Below are 18391 nucleotides of genomic sequence, written 5' to 3'. Positions count from 1 at the left end.
AGGGAGACTGTGGCTTCCAATTTGTGCAATAGTAATAGTAAAATCTAAAAAAGCTTTTTTTTTTTTTTGTCTTTTGGAAACAGGGTCTCTCAACACAGTTCAGGCTGGATTGGGCTCACTTTGTAGCTGATCCTCCTCTCGAACTTGCAAATGATTGTGCTGCCTCAGCCTCCAGAGCCTGAAAACGCTCTTATGACCCAGTGTTTGGGGAATAGTCCTATGTGCCCAGCTCTCAGCTTGGCACTTCACTCTGGCATCTGATTGAGACATCAGTGCCAGTTTTCCTATAGATGGGAACAACAAAGTTTGGACAAGAACAAAGAGGTGTTATAAAACCAGTCATATCTCAACCTGCGGATAAGAGATGTGGGCTCTGAGCCCAGCGGTTGTGTGACTCATGCCCCTACCTTTATCTGAGGAAACCCTTGTAAAACTTGGGGCTTTGATCCATGAGCAGTAGGGTTTCTAGTCTAACTGGGCAAGTTTCTAGGGTAGTGGGAATTGATGAGGGGACTTCATAGGAAGAGAAGTCAACAACAGGAGAGATGCAGGCCACAGGGAAGATCATTTCCTCCTCCAGCATACCTTTGCTCCTGGCCTCAGCACTGTGAAGGATGAAAAAGTGCAAGTTCCAAAAGATTAAGGAGCTCATCTGAGCCTCAATTTTTAGAGGTTAATGACCTCCAGAGGGTCACCCAGGAAAATCTGAGGCGCCCAGCTCCTCAATTGCCTCAGTCAGTCACTGGTATCTGGAGTCTTCCAGTCTGTGGAGACTGGGCATGGGAAATGCCACTGTCACTAGCAGAAAATCAATGGGCCAACTCACCCCATGTCCTTTGGCTGGAAAAGGTTTGGTCTCTGGGCATCTGGTGAGCAGAGGACCTTCAGGGTCATGTAGCTGACACTTAGTGCCTCTTCCTGTGCCATCTCTGGCCTCAATGCTCCCTCCACCTCAAAAGTTAGGTGGGCATGCTCCCGATCCACACATGTATTTACAGGTGCGTATGTCTACGCTTGCACGCATACACTAATACACATAAACACATACACACGGGTACATACGCACATACAACATGCTCACAAAGCATCTCTCCACTAACCCAGACTGTCAAGAGCTGATCCTGCACCTTTGTCATCAAAAGCACTGCACAGGCAGTGTTTGGTGGCACACATCTGCAATTCTAGCTGGCTGGGAGGCTGAGACAAGAGGACTGCAAATTCTAGGCGATTTTGACCAACTTACTTGCTTAGTAAGACCAAGTCTCAAAAATAAAAAGTTTGGGTTGGGCATGATGGTTGCACACCTGTAGGCCCAGCACTTGGGAGACCGAGGCAGGACGATCACTGCAAGTTTGAGGCCAACTTGGACTACATAGTGAGTTCAAGGCCAGCTTGGATTATACAGTGAGACCCTGTCTCTTAAAATAAATAAAATAAAAATTTTAGAAAGAGTTGAGAGTGTAACTCAGTAATAGAGCATTTACGTAGCATGTATTACAAGACTGAGGTCTCACCCACAGTACTGCATAACAAAACAAAAACGAAAACAAGAAACTACCACACTGGTGGTGGCAGGAGCCCAGAGGAACCTAAGAGATGATGAAGAAAGGCACTTCTTCAGCAATGCCTTTTTGTTTTGTTTCTGGTACTAGGAACTGAACCCAGGACCTTTGCACAGAGGTACATCCCCAATGCGTTTGTAACCTTTTAGTTTGAGACAAGATCACTCTAAGTCTCCTGGAATCTAATTTGTGATCCTCTTGCCTCAGTCTTCCAAAGTGCTGAGATTACAAGTGTGTGCTACCACACTGGGTTTCTTGAAGAGATCAGATAGATAGAGCGATAGCACAGGATATTTAAAACTAGTTAGCTGATCCCAGCACTTGAGAGGCTGAAGCAGAAGAATCGCCGTGAATTCGAGGCCAGCCTGGGCTACATAAGCAAGCTCAGGGCCAGCCTTGAACTACAGCAGACCCTGTCTCAAAACAAAACAAAACAAAACTGGTTAGCTCAGTGCCTGTACGTGAGGCGAACAGGCTGTGTGTGTGCATATATATAAAATGCTGAGACACTGGGGGTGGGGGGGGCGTGGAAGAAAAGAGGGCCATCAAAAGGACCAAAGTAGAAGGATCAGGGAAAAACGGAGACACATCCCCTCCAGACCCTTCCTCTTCTTTTCTTCCCATCTCTGTCTTTTTTTTGTCTTTTTCCTTTTTATCGGTACCAGGGATCGAACTCACGACTGCCTGCTTACAAGGCAGGCGCTTATGCCGCTGAGCTAAATCCCCAGCCCCCCCATCTCTGTCTTGGTGATTTTATTCAGGTCTGACTGTGGTAGAACATAGCTCAGGGGTTTATGGACGACTGGTCACACCGCTGCAAGCCTGTAGTTCCAGCACTCTGGGAGGGTGAGGAAGCAGAATCAAAAATTCGAGCCCAATTTAGGCAAATTAGTGACTTAGTCAGATTTTATCTTAAAGGAGCTGAGAGTGCAGCTCAGTATGAAGGCCCTGGGTTTGATCCCCAATACTGGGGGGGGGGGGGAGTGAATGGGGAACCCATTAGTCGATCTGCGAAGTCCTGGACTCCGGATATTCTTCTCGGTCTCGGTGTTTTTGCTGCTCTACTCTCCACCGCCCACCCCTAGCGCCAGTGTCTGTATTCTCCGTGTGCCCTCTTCGCGGCTCAACGTGGAGAAGGAGTCTGCCTCTTTAAAGCTGCGGTCCCCGGCCGGGTTATTGTCTCGCCTGGCAGCCAATCGGGGGCGCCGTTGGGGGCGGAGGATCCGGCATTCCGATTGGCCTGTGTGTGCCCCGCCCCGCCCGGGATCCCGGGAGCTGTCCGGACGCCTCGGTGCTGATCCCGTCGCCGCCCACGGGCCGCGAGCAGCGTCGAGAGGGCACTATGAGCGGGGGCGTCTACGGCGGAGGTGAGGCAGCTCGGGCTTCGCGCTCCTGGCCCCCGCGGCCTCCCTCGCGCCCAGAGCCCTGAACCTGCGCAGCCCGAGCGGGGCACCCTGGGGCCTGTCCCCGCGGCACTTGAGCGGGTCTGCCCCAGATTTGGGTTACGCGTCACCTCTGCCTTCGGGCTTCACCGATGCCCCGCACGTCCACCATCCAGCCCCCCGCTGTCCCCCACCGCCCCCCCCCTTCCTGCCTGCCAGGAGTGTGCCCTGAACAAGGCCACGGGTCAGCAGGGGACTCTGGCGGCCAGACCCTTTACTCCGGGGATCCAGAACTCCAGGCCGGGCACCCACCTGGCCTGGTCACTGTGGGAGGTGGAGAGTCTGTAGCTGTGCCCCAGATTCCCTGGAATCCAGGGGATACTCACCTGTCTCCCTGCACAGATGAAGTGGGGGCGCTGGTCTTTGACATCGGCTCCTTCTCGGTCCGCGCTGGGTACGCTGGGGAGGACTGTCCCAAGGTGAGCCTTCAGACCCTCCTCCAAATTGTAGGGGCGCTAGCTTCCCCACCAGCCTCACCGTAATCCCGGGCTCTCAGCTCAGCCCCAAAGCTCTGCTGGGGGGACTGTGGGGTAAACCCAGTGGGCAGGCACAGAGCCCAGCGCGGGACTGGAACGACAGGACGGGAGCCAGGTGATCTCGCTCCCTGCCCATCCTTTCTATCCCCAGGCAGACTTCCCCACCACAGTGGGGCTGCTGGCCGCGGAGGAGGGAAGCGGGCTGGAGCTGGAGGGGGAGAAGGAGAAGAAAGGGAAGATCTTCCACATTGACACCAACGCCCTGCACGTGCCCCGGGACGGAGCAGAGGTCATGTCACCCCTCAAGAATGGCATGAGTAAGCCCCTTCCCTGCTCCTGGCGGCGTCCCTGAGCCCACCCCTCACCACTAGCTACACAGACCCCCACATACGCTTAGGCCGTCTTGCAAGCCAAGTCCCAGGAACCTCCTGACGGCTGCCCACAGCTGCGGGGTTCCCCACACTGAGTTCACCACATTGCGGGAAGTGAGGGGGCCTTTCTGATGGAGCTGGACTCACCCTCCCCTGGGCTCTGTTCCTTACTGTCTCTGATCTCTGCCCGCTCACTTCCTTTCTCCACGCTGGTCTGCTCCCCCCAGTTGAGGACTGGGAGTGCTTCCGAGCCATCCTGGACCACACCTACAGCAAACACGTCAAGTCTGAGCCGAACCTGCACCCGGTGCTCATGTCTGAGGCCCCGGTGAGTGCCTCTCCCGATCCATCCAGTCCGGGCCCCCACCCAGTCCTTTCCACCTGTCAGGCGTCTAACCTCCCTTTTCAGATTTTTTTCTTCCAGCCCTTCACCTTCAACCACTTTCCTTTTTCCTGGGTTACTTTCCATCCCTCCTTCTCTCCTCCAGCTCCATTTGCTCCAATGCCATTTAACCCCAGTTTTTATTTTTTAAACTGAGAACTAAAACCAGGACTTTTGCACTGATCTTTATCTGCAGCCCATTTTTACATTTTGAGACAGATTGATTCTTGTTAAATTTCCCAGGCTGGACTCTTAAATTGCTATCTTTCTGCCTCAACCTCTCAGAATGCTGGGATTACCAGTGTGGGCCAGCATGCCTGGCTTCCCATCCTTTTTTGACTTTATAACTTCAGCTTTTTAGCCAACATTTTATGTTCACATAAAGAATCAGTTTGCTGTACAAAGTTCGTGAAGATAAAATCTTGGCAGCTCTTATCTTCTTCCTTCCATTTTCCTTCTCTAAAGTCAGCAGCTTTTCTCCTTTTTAGCTAAGAGTTTGTGTATTTTTCTTCCAAAAGTCTGGATATCACAGATCCCTGTGTGGATTTTTAAAATTGTAGGCATTAATCTGTGAACTCTGTTCTATAGAAATAAACTCCATCAGACAACAGGACACATATTTCTCATTGCCCACCTTTAAGTACAGTTGCAAATTAGATTTTTAAAAAGATCAACACTCTATCTACCTTTTTATTACTATAGATACTAATAAGAGCAGAACTAGGTCAATAAGCTATGGCTACTTTTTATCTCCTGTGCAACTTTTGTGTTCCTTGAATCTGAAAATCAGTTGTTTTTTGTTTTGCTTAGTTTTCTACCTGATTAGTAGCATGACCCTGTTATTTATTGTTATCTTTTTTTGGTACCAGGGATTGAACTCACAACCTTGTGCTCACCAGGCAGGCACTTATGCCGCTGAACTAAATCCTCAGTTCCCTTTATCAGTTATCTCTATATTTTCTCAAGACATTAATTAGTTAAGCTGTTCTATTGATTCTATCTTTTTGAAGCAATCTCTCCAGGAGCCCCTTGACCTGTTTCACTTTGGACTAGTAACCCTGTACACCAGGGACACCTCTTCCACCCTGACAACTCCCCTCACTACCATCTTGGATAATACTTGCCCCCTCCTCTATCAGAAAAGGCATTTTAGGGCCTCCACTACCTCTGTGTTGGAAGTCTATTTCTTTTACTTCATTCCTTTTCTTTTCTTTTTGTCTTTTTCCTTTTTATTGGTACCAGGGATCGAACTCACGACTGCCTGCTTGCAAGGCAGGCGCTTATGCTGCTGAGCTAAATCCCCAGCCCCATTTCATTCCTTTTCTTGATTTACTTCTTTATTTTTGTGGACCACATTCTCTGAGAACTGCCGTAGGAAAGTCAGAACTAGGTGTGGTGGTCTATGTCTGTATCCCAGCATTTGGGAGGCTGAGGCAGGAGGCTCACCATGAGTTCAAAGAGAGAAACTACAGAGAGAAACTTGGTCTCAAAACAAGCAAACAAAAAAGTCATAGGAATCTAGCTAAGGTAGTACATGCCTGTGATTCCAGCGACTCAGAAGGCTGAGGCAAAAAGGTTTGCAGTTCAAGCCCAGCCTGGACAACTATTAAAACCTTGTCTTAAAAACAAGACAAAGGGGTTGGGGGTTTAGCTCAGTGGCATAAGCGCCTGCCTTGCAAGCAGGCAGGCATGAGTTCAATCCCTGGTACTGATAAAAACAAAAAAACAAAAAAACAAAAAAAAAACACATAATAGCACAAAATTTAAAGATCATAAGAGGTAATTTTTTTGAGATTTTGCATGCCTGACCTTGGATTGATAGCTTAGCTCAATAGTTGGGTTTTTTCTTTTTTTTCTTTTTCTTTCTTTTTTTTTTTTGTACCTTAGCAGGTACTGAACCAAGGGTCTTTGTACTGAGTTATACACTAGCCCTTAAAAAAACTTTTTAAAGTTTTTTAAACTGGGGATTTAGCTCAGCAGCATAAGTGCCTGCCTTGCAAGCGCATGGTCATGAGTTCAATCCCCAGTGCTGATAAAAAAAATTGTAAAAAATTTTGAGACAAGATTGCTAAGTTATCCAGGCTGAGTTTACACTTGCAGTCTTCCTGCCTCAGCCTCCCAGAGTGCTGTGATTATAGGCGTGCACCACCATATCTGGTTTAGAAATCATTTTTCTTCAGGATCTTAAAGGTACTTCTCCATTGTTTTCACTATCTGTTGTTGCCATTGAGAAGGCTGAAATTTTATTTTATTTAATTAATTAATTAATTAATTAATTTTTTGTCAGTACCAGGGATCCATCTCATGACCCTGCACTTGCAAGGCAGGCACTTATGCCCCTGAGCTAAATCCCCAGCCCAAAATTTTATTTTATTTTTTCCCCTCCCCCCCAAATTTTATTTTTTTAAATTAAGTTTATTGGGGGGCTGGGGATTTAGCTCAGTGGCATAAGCACCTGCCTTGCAAGCAGGCGGTCGTGAGTTCCATGGATACTGATAAAAAAAAATTAAATGTTTGGTATAATGTAGATACACATAATGATCACATTCATCATAGGGAATTTGTACCTATACATGATATATCTTGACTTCTCTTTTTTCCCCATTCCTCTCCTCTCCCTTCAACCCCTCTTCCCCTCCTTGTTTATAAATCTGTTTCCATTATCTTTCTTTTCTCATTTTTTTTCTTTTTTCTTTCTTCCTTTACTCCTCCTCCTCCCTAGTTCCCCTTTCCTTTTGGACAGCTTCTTCCTATTTCACAATATCCATTATATATTTTGGCCTTTATTTACACTTTAAGTTTCTCACACCAGAGAGGCAATGGAATATTTATGCATGTGTCCAATTTATTTCACTTAGGAGCATGATCTCAAGGTACATTCATTTGGTGACAAATGTCTGCAGCTTATTCTTCTTTATGGCAGAGCAGTACACCATTGTATTAAAAAATGTATCTTTTTTATTCATTCATTGGTTGATGGGTATTTGAACTGTTTCCATGATTTAGCTAATACAAACTGTACTTCTATGAACATGGGTGTACATACGTCGCTGTGGTATGATTCTTTTATTTCTTTCAGGAAGATACCAAAAAGGGGAATACCTGGGTCAAATTCCCCGGCTTTTTGAGGAATCTCCACGCTGATTTCCGCAGTGGCAGCACCAGTCTGCACTCCCATTAACAGTGGAGAAGGGCTCCTTTCCCCCACAGGCCCACCAGCATTTATTATTAGTTGATTTCTTGATGATAGCCATTCTTTCTGGGGTGAGATGCAATCTCAGTATTGTTTTAATTTGCATCTCTTGAATGTCCAGTGGTGTTGAACATTTTTTCATATATTTATTTGATGTTTGTATTTTTTCATCTGAGAAGTATCTCAGGTGCCCATTTTCATACTGCATCTTTAAATTGAGGTGTCTGCGTATTAGTCTGAGGAACAACAGGCTACAATATTTCCTACTCTGGGTGTTCCCTTTTTACTGTGTTGATGATTTCTTTTGATGTGCAAAAGCTTTTTAATAAAGTGAGATCCCAGTTGTCCCAAATACTTTGTATTTCTTGTGTGATCAGGGTTTTGTTCATGAAGTCTTTGCCTAGACTTATGTCTTCAAGAATTCTACCTATTTTCTACTCCAACAGAGTTAGTGTTTCTGTTTTAATACTTAGATCTTTGATCCATTTTGACTGTCATTGAGTGCATGGTGATAAGCACTGGTCTAGTTTTAGTCTTGGTCATGTGGAAAGCCAGTTGTCCCAGCATCACTTATTAAAGAGGCTATCTTTCTTCCAGTGAACTTGTTTGGCCCCTTTGTCAAAGATAAAGTGGCTAAACATGTTTGGAGTTGTTTCTGCATCTTATAATCTGTACCATTGATCTTTCAGTCTGTATTTTTGCCAGTACCGTGCTGTTTTCATCACAGTAGCTCTGCAATATAATTTCAAATCAGGGATTGTGATAGTCTCTGATTTCAAATCAGGGATTGCCTTGCCTTTGTTGCTTAGAATTGTTTTTTCTATTTTAAGTCTCTTCGGTTTTCAAATGAATTTTAGAAATGTTTTCTCTAGTTCTGTGAAGTATACTAATGAAATTTTAACTGGAATTGCTTTTAATCTGTATAGCAATTTTGGGAATAAGGCCATTTTCACTATGTTAGTTTTTCCTACCCAAAAACAAGGAATATTTTTTCCATTTCCTGATATCCTCTTTGATCTCCTTTTTCAGAGGATTGTAGTTTTTAACAGGGATGGAACTCATGTCCTCATGCTTACCAACCAGGTACTTACACTGCAAAGCTAAACTCCTGGCCCAGTATTGTAGTTTTATTTTCTTTCTTTCTTTTTTTTAAAATCAGTACCAGGGATCAAAATCACGACCACACACTCTCAAGGCAAGTACTTATGCTGCTGAGCCAAATCCCCAGCCCCTAGTATTGTAGTTTTCTTTTCTTTTTTTTTTTTTTTTTTTTGTCTTTTTCTTTTTTATCAGTACTGGGGATTGATCTCCATGACCACACACTTGCAAGGCAGGCGCTTATGCCGCTGAGCTAAATCCCCAGCCCCTAGTATTGTATTTTCAATGTTGAGATCTTTTAGTTCCTTTGTTAGATTTATCCCTAAGTATTTTATTTTTTTAGGATGCAACTATCAAAGGTGTTTCCCATATTTTTCCTCTCAGTGAGTTTGCTATTTGTGTACAGGAATGCTACTGATTTTTTTGGTGGGGGGTGCCAGGAATCAAACTCAGGACCTTGTACTTACCAGGCAGGTGCTGTGCCACTGAGCTATATCCTCAGCATGCTATTGATTTTGAGCACTGGCTTTGTATCCTCTGGCTCTTGATCCTCTGATGTGATATTTTTCTTTCTGATAGTTTATAAAATTTTCAATTTATCCTAGAGATTTTAAAATTTCACCATGAAAAAAAAAAAAAGAAAAAGAAAAAAATAAAATTTCACCATGATAGGTGGTGATATTGGTATACTACCATTTATGGCTCTAGACACTTAATATCTATGTTCCTTTAATCTGGAAATCTCTGTCTTTCAATGCAGTGAAAATTAAAAAAAAATTTTTTTTTTTTTTGTTGTTGTTGTTTGAGACAGGATCTTGCTATGTAATTCATCCAGGATTTGAACTTACTTTGTAGACCAGCCTGGGCTTGAACTCACAGCCATATTCCTGTCTCAGTCTTCTGAGTGCCGGGATGACCAGGCATGTGCCACTATGGCCAGCAAAAATTTAGAATTTATTTTATCATTTATTTTCTCAATTTCCTCTGTTCTTTCTTTCGAGAAATTCTGTTATTTGAATTTTGCATCTCCTGAGCTCGTCCCTAACATTTTAGGGTTTTTTAAAAAATTTCCATTTTCTGTCTCTATCTTCTCCCTCTAATTTCCAAGATGTTCCTTCAACTTCATATTCCAACCTTTCTACTGAATTTCTCATTTTTCCTTCTGTCTGCTTAATTTCCACAAGTTCTTTGCTGTTCTTGTGCTTTGACTAGTCCTTTCTGAAATCCTACTCTTGTTTCTTGGATACAGTGCCATCTATTCCTTTACTAAGGATATTACTAGTTTTGTTTTTCTGTTGAAATCTCTCTGTAAATTCTGTTTTTCCTAGATTTTTTGTTCTTCTGCCATATTTTGAGCATCTCTGTCTCTTTTTAGAGTATTTTCTTAGTTGTCTGCAACTCTTGGGGGCCTGCTTTTGCTGCAGAATGGGACCCTAAAACTCTGACTGTCAGTTGTGTGAGGGAGGAGACTTCCCGACCTTTGCAGTGAGATGACTGAGTAGGATGCTTTGGGGCATTTTTTTTTTTTTTTTTTTTTGGACTGGGGATTGAACTCACAGTCTCGTGCTTGCTAGGCAGGCACTTGTACAACTGAGCTAAACCTTAGTCATCCCAGGCCTTTTTAAATTTTTAAAACAGAATCTCAATAAATTGTCATGTTGTCCAGGCTGGGCTCAAATTTGCAATCTTCCTGCTTCAGCCTCCCGGGGTACTGGGATTACAGACATGTCCCACCGCTCCCAGTTTATATTAATCTTTTGAATTTAACAATTTAGGCTGGGATGTAGCTCAATGGTAGAGCGCTTACCTAGATGTGTGAGGCCTTGAATTCAATCCCCAGTATTGCATACAAAAAAAGAAAAAGCAAAAAAGAAAGAAAACCAGTGAGCGACTCAGTGGAATTCATGATGTTCTACTATCAAGATGAGCATTCAAAACATTTCCACCTTCTCAAAGGAAAACCCATTTTCTGTTGAAGTTATTCTCTACTCCCCGTGCTTTTGTCAACCATTGATTTGCTTTTTGACTCTAAGGATAGATCTGTTTTGAATCTTTCATATAAATAAGATCATACATTGTGTGAGTTTTTGAATGTGTGTATGTGTGTGTGTGTGTGTGTGTGTGTGTGTGTGTGTGTGTGTGTGTATTGGAGCTCATTACATTGCTAAATTACCCAGGCTGGGATCAAACTGGTGATTCTCCTGCCTCAGCCTCCCAGAGTATTGGGATTACAGGTGTATGTTTACTTTTGTGAGGAATCAACATCTGTTTTCTGCAGTGGTTGGACCATTTTGCTTTCCCACAGCAGTGTGAGTTCCATTGCTCCGCATTCTTGTCAACATTTATTGTTGTATGTTTTAATTATGCTCAGCACTCCAGTGGGGGTGAACTGATACCTCATTTTGCCTTTGGTTTGCATTTCTCTAGTGGCTACCAATGTTTGGTTTTCATTTCCCCGATGGTGCATCTTCTGTTCTTGCTGGCTTTTGTGGGTCTATATCTTTTTAAATTGCCTATTTATTATAGTTTTGCTGGGATTTGGGGGAGGGAATAAAATTAAATATTTGTATTCAGTCTACCAGTATTATCCAGAAATCCTCTTCCCCAGCCCTTTTTTTTTTTTTTTTTTTTTTTGCCTTTGAGATGATTAGAGTGGAGAAGAGGGAGGAACAGGGTTCTCGGAGGAGCCTGGGGCATGTACTGTACAGTAAAGAGCACTAAACCAGGCATTAAGGGCTGTGACTCCAGACGGTTCTGTCAAGAGCTGTCTGTGTGACTTGGGGCAAGTCACTGCTCCTCTTTGAATTTTGTTTCCTCAACTATGTTTTGCGTCTGAGCTTTAAACTTCTTTATATTTCTCACATTATAAAACTGTGGCCAGCTGTGGTAGTGCATGCCTATAATCCCAGCATTAAGGAAGCTGAAATGGGGGGATCCCTGCAAGTTCAAGGCCAGCCTGGGCTGCAAAGCAAGTTCAAGGTCAGCCTGAACTGCATAGTGAGACCCTGTCTCAAAATGATAAAAAAAAAAAAAGGTCTATGTAGGCCAAGAGGTCTCACCTATTCTTTCTTGGTTACTTTTTTTGTGGTTGCTGAAACAAAACACTTAACTCCCAAAATTAGGGAAGGAAAGGTTTACTTAGCTTACAGTTTTTGGAGGTTTCATTGTCTAGGCAGCTGGCTCCAAGGCAGGGTGGCATGGCCCCAGGGGCCATACTTCAAGGCAGCAGCTAGCAGAAGCAGGCAGAGCAAAAGGTGGGAGCAGAGCAAGCCTTTTATTTCTCCCTTATATTGTACACAGGCCATCCCCCCCTCCCCCAGGGCTGGTGTAGCACTCACAAAATCTCCTTGCCCTCTTCCTGCACAGGGCAAGAATATTTACAAAGAACCTTAGCTTCCTGCTGAGTCTCTTAGTTAAACTCCTAAACTTCTCAAGTTGGCACAGTGTATCTACCATAACAAAGGGAGTTCAAGGTCAGCCTGAACTGCATAGTGAAAAGATGAAAAGAAAAAAGGTCTAGGTGGGTCAAGAGGCCGCACCTCTTCCTCCAGTAAAAGCTGTATCTGTCTGTATGTGTATACCTATATGTGTGTATCATGAGTATGTGCATTTTTGCATGTATATATGAGTGTACCTGTGTGTGTATATTTGTGTGTGTGTGTGTGTGTGTGTGTGTGTGTGTGTGTGTGTGCGTGTAAGCACGAGGCCACAAGGCTGTCTTAACCCTAGCTCCCCACTCCTGGCTTCTCTCTGCAGTGGAACACACGGGCCAAACGGGAGAAGCTGACAGAGCTGATGTTCGAACAATACAACATCCCCGCCTTCTTCTTATGCAAGACTGCCGTGCTCACTGCGTATCCTTTGCACTAAGCTGCTCAGCCTGGGGCGGGGGGGGGGGGGGGGGGGGAACACACACGCTGGGGAGTGTGCATGGGATGCTGAGGGGGAGGGCCGGGCCTGGTTCTCTGGAGGTCCCAGGTGGAAGGATGCCTCTGTTACCCTCAAGGTGCAGGAGGCCCTGGCCTTAGTGATTGGCTCCTTTCAGGCCAGGATAGTCCACTTTCCCGATCTGCTTTGGATCCAGTATGCTTTGCCTTGAACCCTGTGCTAGGCACCAGGTTGATGGAGACCCTAACTTGGAGTCTACCAGATACAAAACCAGGAATAAAGAGGGTCCTGGAGCTCAGCAGGGACTGGGAAAAATTGACTGAGGCCCCAGGAGCCCATCTCCAAAAGATGGGTCATAAACCAAAAGGAGACTTGCAGATGGGGATTAGGGTGGCCTGGGCCCTGGGAGAACAGAGTGGACCCTAGCCTGTCCCACTCCCCTCCCTGGCTGCTGTTGTCTCTTTGACCCAGCCCCTGCCAGCTTTGCAAATGGACGCTCCACAGGCCTCGTGCTGGACAGTGGGGCTACCCACACCACGGCCATCCCAGTGCATGATGGCTATGTCCTCCAGCAAGGTGGTACCTGGGCAGGGGTCGGGGCTGCCCAGAGAAGACCAAGCCTTAATACTGCTTCCCTTTCCAGGCATCGTCAAGTCACCCCTGGCTGGGGACTTCATCTCTATGCAGTGCCGGGAGCTTTTCCAGGAAATGGCTATTGATATCATCCCCCCTTACATGATCGCTGCCAAGGTGGGAAGCCCAGAGCTACCACCATAGAATCCCGGGCACTCACCCTATACCTGTTGGCTCATTGACCCATGAGACAGCAGAGCAGAGAGCAGCAGGGCCCCCAGAAGACTGAGGACCCAGTTCTTTATTTTAAAACCAAAGCATCAGAGATCCAGATAGCTGGCAGGAGGATGTGCAAGGCCCCATGTGGTGGCTTCTGGTGGCTTCCAATAGGCCCAAGTTGCCACCCAACAGCTGTGCAACCCAGTGTATGATACTGGAACCTCTCCTATAAAGTAGAGCAGCAATACAGAGTGATACTGCATCCAAAAGGCCACCCCAAATGCCTCCAGGGAATGTGACCCAGCAAAAGGCCTGTCCCACATGTGCTTGGCAGTCTCTGACAGGGGTCTTTCTTTTTCTTTTCTTTCACTGTACCGGGGATTGAACTCACGACCTCACACTTGCCAGGCAGGTGCTTATGCTACTGAGCTAAATCCCCAGCCCCCAACAGGAGCCTTTCAATCACCCATACACTGGTGTGCTCAGTGCACATGCAGACAGGCCCACCTTGTGTTCTCTGCTCTGTTCAGGGAAGGGTAGGAAGGAAGCCCCTCTTCTAAGCAGCAAAGCAGAGCCCACGCCCACCCCCAAGCAAGTGCTAGATGCAGGTGCAGCCAGGTAGCCTGGGAAGGCCCAGCTGGGAAGCATGCTCAGAGGCCCTGCCTCCACAGGAGCCTGTACGGGAAGGAGCACCCCCAAACTGGAAGAAGAAGGAGAAGCTACCTCAAGTCTCCAAGTCCTGGCATAACTACATGTGCAATGTGAGGCACTCAAGAGGGTCCCCTAAAGCAGCTCCCTCCCTGGCTCGTGGTCCCTTGCTGAGTTGGAAGTGGATTTCCTGCAGTAGGGGCAAACTAGGATGGGGTGCTCTGGAAGGACCCAGGCCCTCACCCCTCCCTGGTTCTCAGGAGGTGATCCAGGACTTCCAGGCCTCGGTGCTACAGGTCTCGGACTCCCCCTATGATGAGCAGTGAGTGGAACCCCCAGTGCTGGGGGGTGGGCAGCAGAACTGGGGGCTGTGGGACCTTTGGTGCTGCCTATCTAGTAGTCCTCCGTGAGCGCCCTGGGCAGAGTCTTGCTGCTTCCTGGGCAGGGTGGCTGCGCAAATGCCCACAGTGCACTACGAGATGCCCAACGGCTACAACACAGACTATGGTGCCGAGAGACTCCGAATCCCTGAGGGCCTATTCGATCCCTCCAACGTCAAGGTCTGGCTGCCTGGTAATCGGGGTAGGGTGGCTGTACCCCTGAATCTTGGGGTGTGGGAGAGGCTGGGAAGGATTACAAGGATCTGAGGAAAGGGCCCAGAGGGCCCGAAGCCCAGGTCACTTCTGTCCACAGGGCCTGTCAGGGAATACTATGCTAGGCGTGGGCCACGTGGTTACCACCAGCATCGGCATGTGTGACATCGATATTCGGCCGGTGAGGCTTGGCCTTAAGGGGCCCAGGAATTGTGGGGAGGCAAGGAGGGCTGTGCGTTGCAGGCTCACTTCTCTTCCTTGTTCTCAGGGCTTATACGGCAGTGTCATTGTGACCGGTGGGAACACACTGCTGCAAGGCTTCACGGACAGGCTCAACCGAGAGCTTTCCCAGAAGACCCCTCCGGTAGGAGCCCAGCCCTCGCTCAGGGCCCCCAGGCTCAGCCCTTCAGGACTAAGCATGGAGCACTCAGACCTCCTGCCTTGTGGCTCCCTCTGCCTCCCAAGCCCTGCCCCTTCGAGAACCTAAATGTCTGCTTCTCCCAGCAACTTTCTCCTCGCAGAGCATGCGGCTGAAGCTCATTGCCAGCAACAGCACCATGGAGCGCAAGTTCAGCCCCTGGATAGGGGGCTCCATCTTGGCATCATTGGTGAGAGGGAAGGGTCTGATCTAATGAGAATGTGGGGCAGGGGATTCAGACAGCTACCACCGCCTTGGCCACACATCCATTCACTCAACATTTATTTCTAAGATAGGGCAGCCTGTGACTATTCTCAGAAGGCTGAGTGCTACCAGACCCAGATTAAGGAGCAGAGGGAGAGGAAGCTGGTCATAAGGAGGCTGTGATGAGACACCCACTGGCCTCACTGAGCAGAGGGGACACCCTGGAGGCAGGGTGAGGGCGGGATGTGCTACTGACAGGCAGGTCTGCAGACTGTCAAGAACTTGTGTTGTAATTGGAGCGGGGCTGGGACAGAGGAGCCTGTGCAGGGAGGCTCTTGGAATCACTGAGAGGGTAGCAGCACGTGTATGTGAAGAAGGACAGGCACCTGGAAGAAGAGGCAGGAGGGTTGGTTCCAGGGCATGAGACAGTGAGTTCAGTCTGGTCCAGCTGTGGGAACAGAAGCCAAAGAGCTGGAGGTTTCTCACTGATCCCACTCAGAAGGAACAGCAGGAACATGTCGGGACAGGGACATCCACTACAAGAAAGTCCCAAGGAGATAGGAAGGAGGGTACAAACGCAGAGACTGACAGTGTGAACTTAGTTCTGGGTCAGACTGTGTTGGCCACACAGTTATTAAGGGCTTTCTCTGTGGTAGAAGTAGACAGACAGCCTGACGCAGTGCCTGCCTTTATGACATTCAAAAGTTGAGATAAGTAAACAGAAAGTCCCCCAGGCAGTCTTCAGGGAGCATCTGATGCATTTCAGGTGGTTTTTGTTTTGTTTTATTTGTTTTTGGTACAAGGGACTAAACCCAGAGGCTTCACACAGAGTTACCTCCCTAGCCCTTTTCATGTTCTATTTTAAGACAGTGTCTCATTAATTTGCCCAACTTGGGCTGGAACATCCAATCCTTCTGTCTCAGCTTCCCAGAGTGCTGGGATTGCAGATGTGTGCACACCGCACTTATTCATTTTGAGGGTCTAAAACTGACATGGGAAGAGGAAGATCTTGGGGTAAAGAGGAAAAGAGGGTTCTCAGACTATGGGGAGAGTAAGACAAGGCTCCAAAACAGATGCAGGGGCTGGGGATTTAGCTCAGCGGCATAAGCGCCTGCCTTGCAAGCAGGCAGTCGTGAGTTCGATCCCTGGTACCGATAAAAACGAAAAAGACAAAAAAAGAAAAAATCATATACCAAAACAGATGCAGTCAGATCTGGGTTTTAGGAAGCCCACGTGGACTGCAGGGTAGTGAGTGAAAGGAAGGGAACAGACAGAAGGCAGGGACAGGGCCACTGGGTGTGGCAGGGGCATGGGCATCAGCATTGGCCTAATTTTAAATTTTCGCATAGCCATAATTAAAGAAGTATGAGGCAAGTGCAATAAATTCTTAATTCTTAAGAACATGCATACCATTAGCCACGGTGCCGACAGCTGTAGTTCCAGCACTTGGAGGGGCTGAACCACAAGGATCACGACAAGTTCAAGGCCACCTTGGGTTACACAGTGAGTTCAAGACCAGCTTGAACTACACATCAAGAACTTATCTCAAAAAAAAAAAAAAAAAAAAAAGAACATACTTTATAGCTAGGTTTGGTGATGCTTAACTGTAACCCCAGAGCTTGTGAGGCTGAGGTAGGAGGATTACAAGCTTGAGGCCAGCCTGGACTATGTAATGAGTTCAGGATAAGCTGGAGGCCAGCTGTGGTAGCACAGGCCTGTAGTCTTAGCCTCAGGAGCTGAGGAAGGAGGATCACTGTGAGCTTGAAGCTAGTGTAGAGTATATAATGGGTTCAAAGCCAGCCTGAACTACATAGCAATATCATGTCTTTAAAAAAAAAAAAAAAAAGACAAGCCTGGACTATGCAGCAAGACTGTCTCAAAAACAAAAAAGAACAATGTATTTTATTTAATTCAATATTCCAAAATATTTCCATCTCAATGTGTAGTCAGTATAGAAACTTTTTAATTGCTTTTTCTTTTTTTTTTTGAGATAGGATCTCGTTTTGTAGTCCAGTCAGGTCTTGAATTCACTGTGTAGCCAAGGGTAGCCTCAGGCTCCTAAGTGCTGGGATTACAGGTATACATCCCAACACCTGGCTAGAAAACTCACAGTGAGATATTTTACATTCTTTTTCTACACATCCATAGTCTTTTTCTACACATACTCAGCATATATTTTCTACATCAAGCACATCTCCATATGGACTGTCCACATTTCAAGTACTCAATGGGTGAATGAGGCCGGCAGCCACCGAGTTCTTTTTTTTTTGAGACAGGGTCTCACTATGCAGTTCAGGCTGGCCTTAAGCTCACTTTGTAGCCCAGGCTGGTCTCGGACTCACAACTATCCTCCTGCCTCAGCCTCCCCGAGTGCTGGGATTACAGGCATGAGCCACCATGCCTGGCTTAGCCACTGAGTTCTGTAGCACAGGCTTAGAGGGTGAGAGGATGTCGGTTCATGTTGAGTTCAAGGTCAGAGGGAGGCTGGGATTAGAGGGGACACACAGACAGGAACCTTCAGGAGGAGGTATGCTAGCCAACCCAGAGAAGGGGAGGCTCCTAGTGCTGGACACTTCAAGGGACAGGCTTCTGCAGGGGTGGTGGCAGTGGGGCACCAGGGTGAAGACAACTTCATCCAGAGGTGAGGTGTGTCAGTGGTGTGTGTGTGGCGTGTGCACTGATGGAGACAGGAGAGGGGACCTGGTGGAAAGGAAAGTATTGGGGGAAAGTGTTGTCAGTGTTGGGGTTCAAGGTGGATGTAGTTGGCTGACCTGGCTTGGACTGTAAACGCCCAGGAAAGATAGATGTTCAATAAATGCTTGTTAAATGAATGGCCTCCATCTGTACGATCTCCGGGTATTTGCCCTCTTAGTGTACAGGCGGAAGAGTGAGCCAGGCCACAGATGAGGGTCTCCCATGCGGTGGGCTGGCAGGAGGGAGGGCTTCCATGGTGCCATCTTCGCCTCTGCCCCCGGGCCATTCTGACCGCAGACCTGGCCCCTTCTCCCAGGGCACTTTCCAGCAGATGTGGATCTCCAAGCAGGAATACGAGGAGGGCGGGAAGCAGTGCGTGGAGCGGAAGTGCCCCTAAGCGCGGCCACTCCTCGCACGCGTGTACCTGCGGCTCAGCGCTGACGTCTTGGGGTCGGAGAGGACTGTTCCAGGCCAGGACTCCAAGAGTGCCGATCTGAGCTCATCTGGCCTCCCTCCCCGTTCTCACACCGCTCCCTGCTCTGCCCCTCTTGTCCTGATTGTGATGTTTCTCAGTTGAAAGAAGTAAAAATGTTTTAAGGAAAGAAAAGAGTTTGGTCTCTTGTGGGGCCA

The 18391-nt window shown here is 47.1% G+C and overlaps 1 protein-coding gene across 2 annotated transcripts; it reads left to right on the top strand.

The window, feature by feature from the left end:
• The first annotated feature begins 2769 nt into the window (after positions 1-2769).
• Actl6b (actin like 6B) lies at positions 2770-18368 on the top strand. 2 transcript variants are annotated; one of them, XM_003469955.5, is made up of 14 exons: positions 2771-2929; positions 3347-3423; positions 3632-3797; positions 4079-4179; positions 12281-12378; positions 12894-12988; positions 13056-13162; positions 13876-13965; positions 14113-14174; positions 14298-14412; positions 14546-14626; positions 14714-14809; positions 14967-15053; positions 18078-18368. In XM_003469955.5, the coding sequence occupies exons 1-14, from the start codon at positions 2905-2907 to the stop codon at positions 18156-18158; spliced, it is 1281 nt and encodes a 426-aa protein (XP_003470003.1). In that variant the 5' UTR covers positions 2771-2904; the 3' UTR covers positions 18159-18368. The 2 variants fall into 2 exon arrangements, with proteins under 2 accessions (XP_063090298.1, XP_003470003.1); XM_063234228.1 differs by having other exon boundaries at positions 2770-2929; positions 14546-14809.
• Positions 18369-18391: the final 23 nt, after the last annotated feature.

This window comes from Cavia porcellus, unplaced genomic scaffold (assembly GCF_034190915.1).
Source record: "Cavia porcellus strain 051 isolate PalLab524CR breed Dunkin Hartley unplaced genomic scaffold, mCavPor4.1 scaffold_23, whole genome shotgun sequence".
Taxonomy (NCBI): Eukaryota; Metazoa; Chordata; class Mammalia; order Rodentia; family Caviidae; genus Cavia; species Cavia porcellus.
Note: the sequence above shows the minus strand (reverse complement) of the source record. Positions and strands in the feature narration are given on the sequence as shown.

Bases quoted from the DNA above. Each gene is read 5' to 3' on its own strand.
- Actl6b (XM_063234228.1), top strand. From the start codon at position 2,905: ATGAGCGGGGGCGTCTACGGCGGAG. The intron at 12,989-13,055 runs GTGGTACCTGGG...TTCCCTTTCCAG, and splicing joins TGGCTATGTCCTCCAGCAAG to GCATCGTCAAGTCACCCCTG. The intron at 13,163-13,875 runs GTGGGAAGCCCA...CTGCCTCCACAG, and splicing joins CTTACATGATCGCTGCCAAG to GAGCCTGTACGGGAAGGAGC.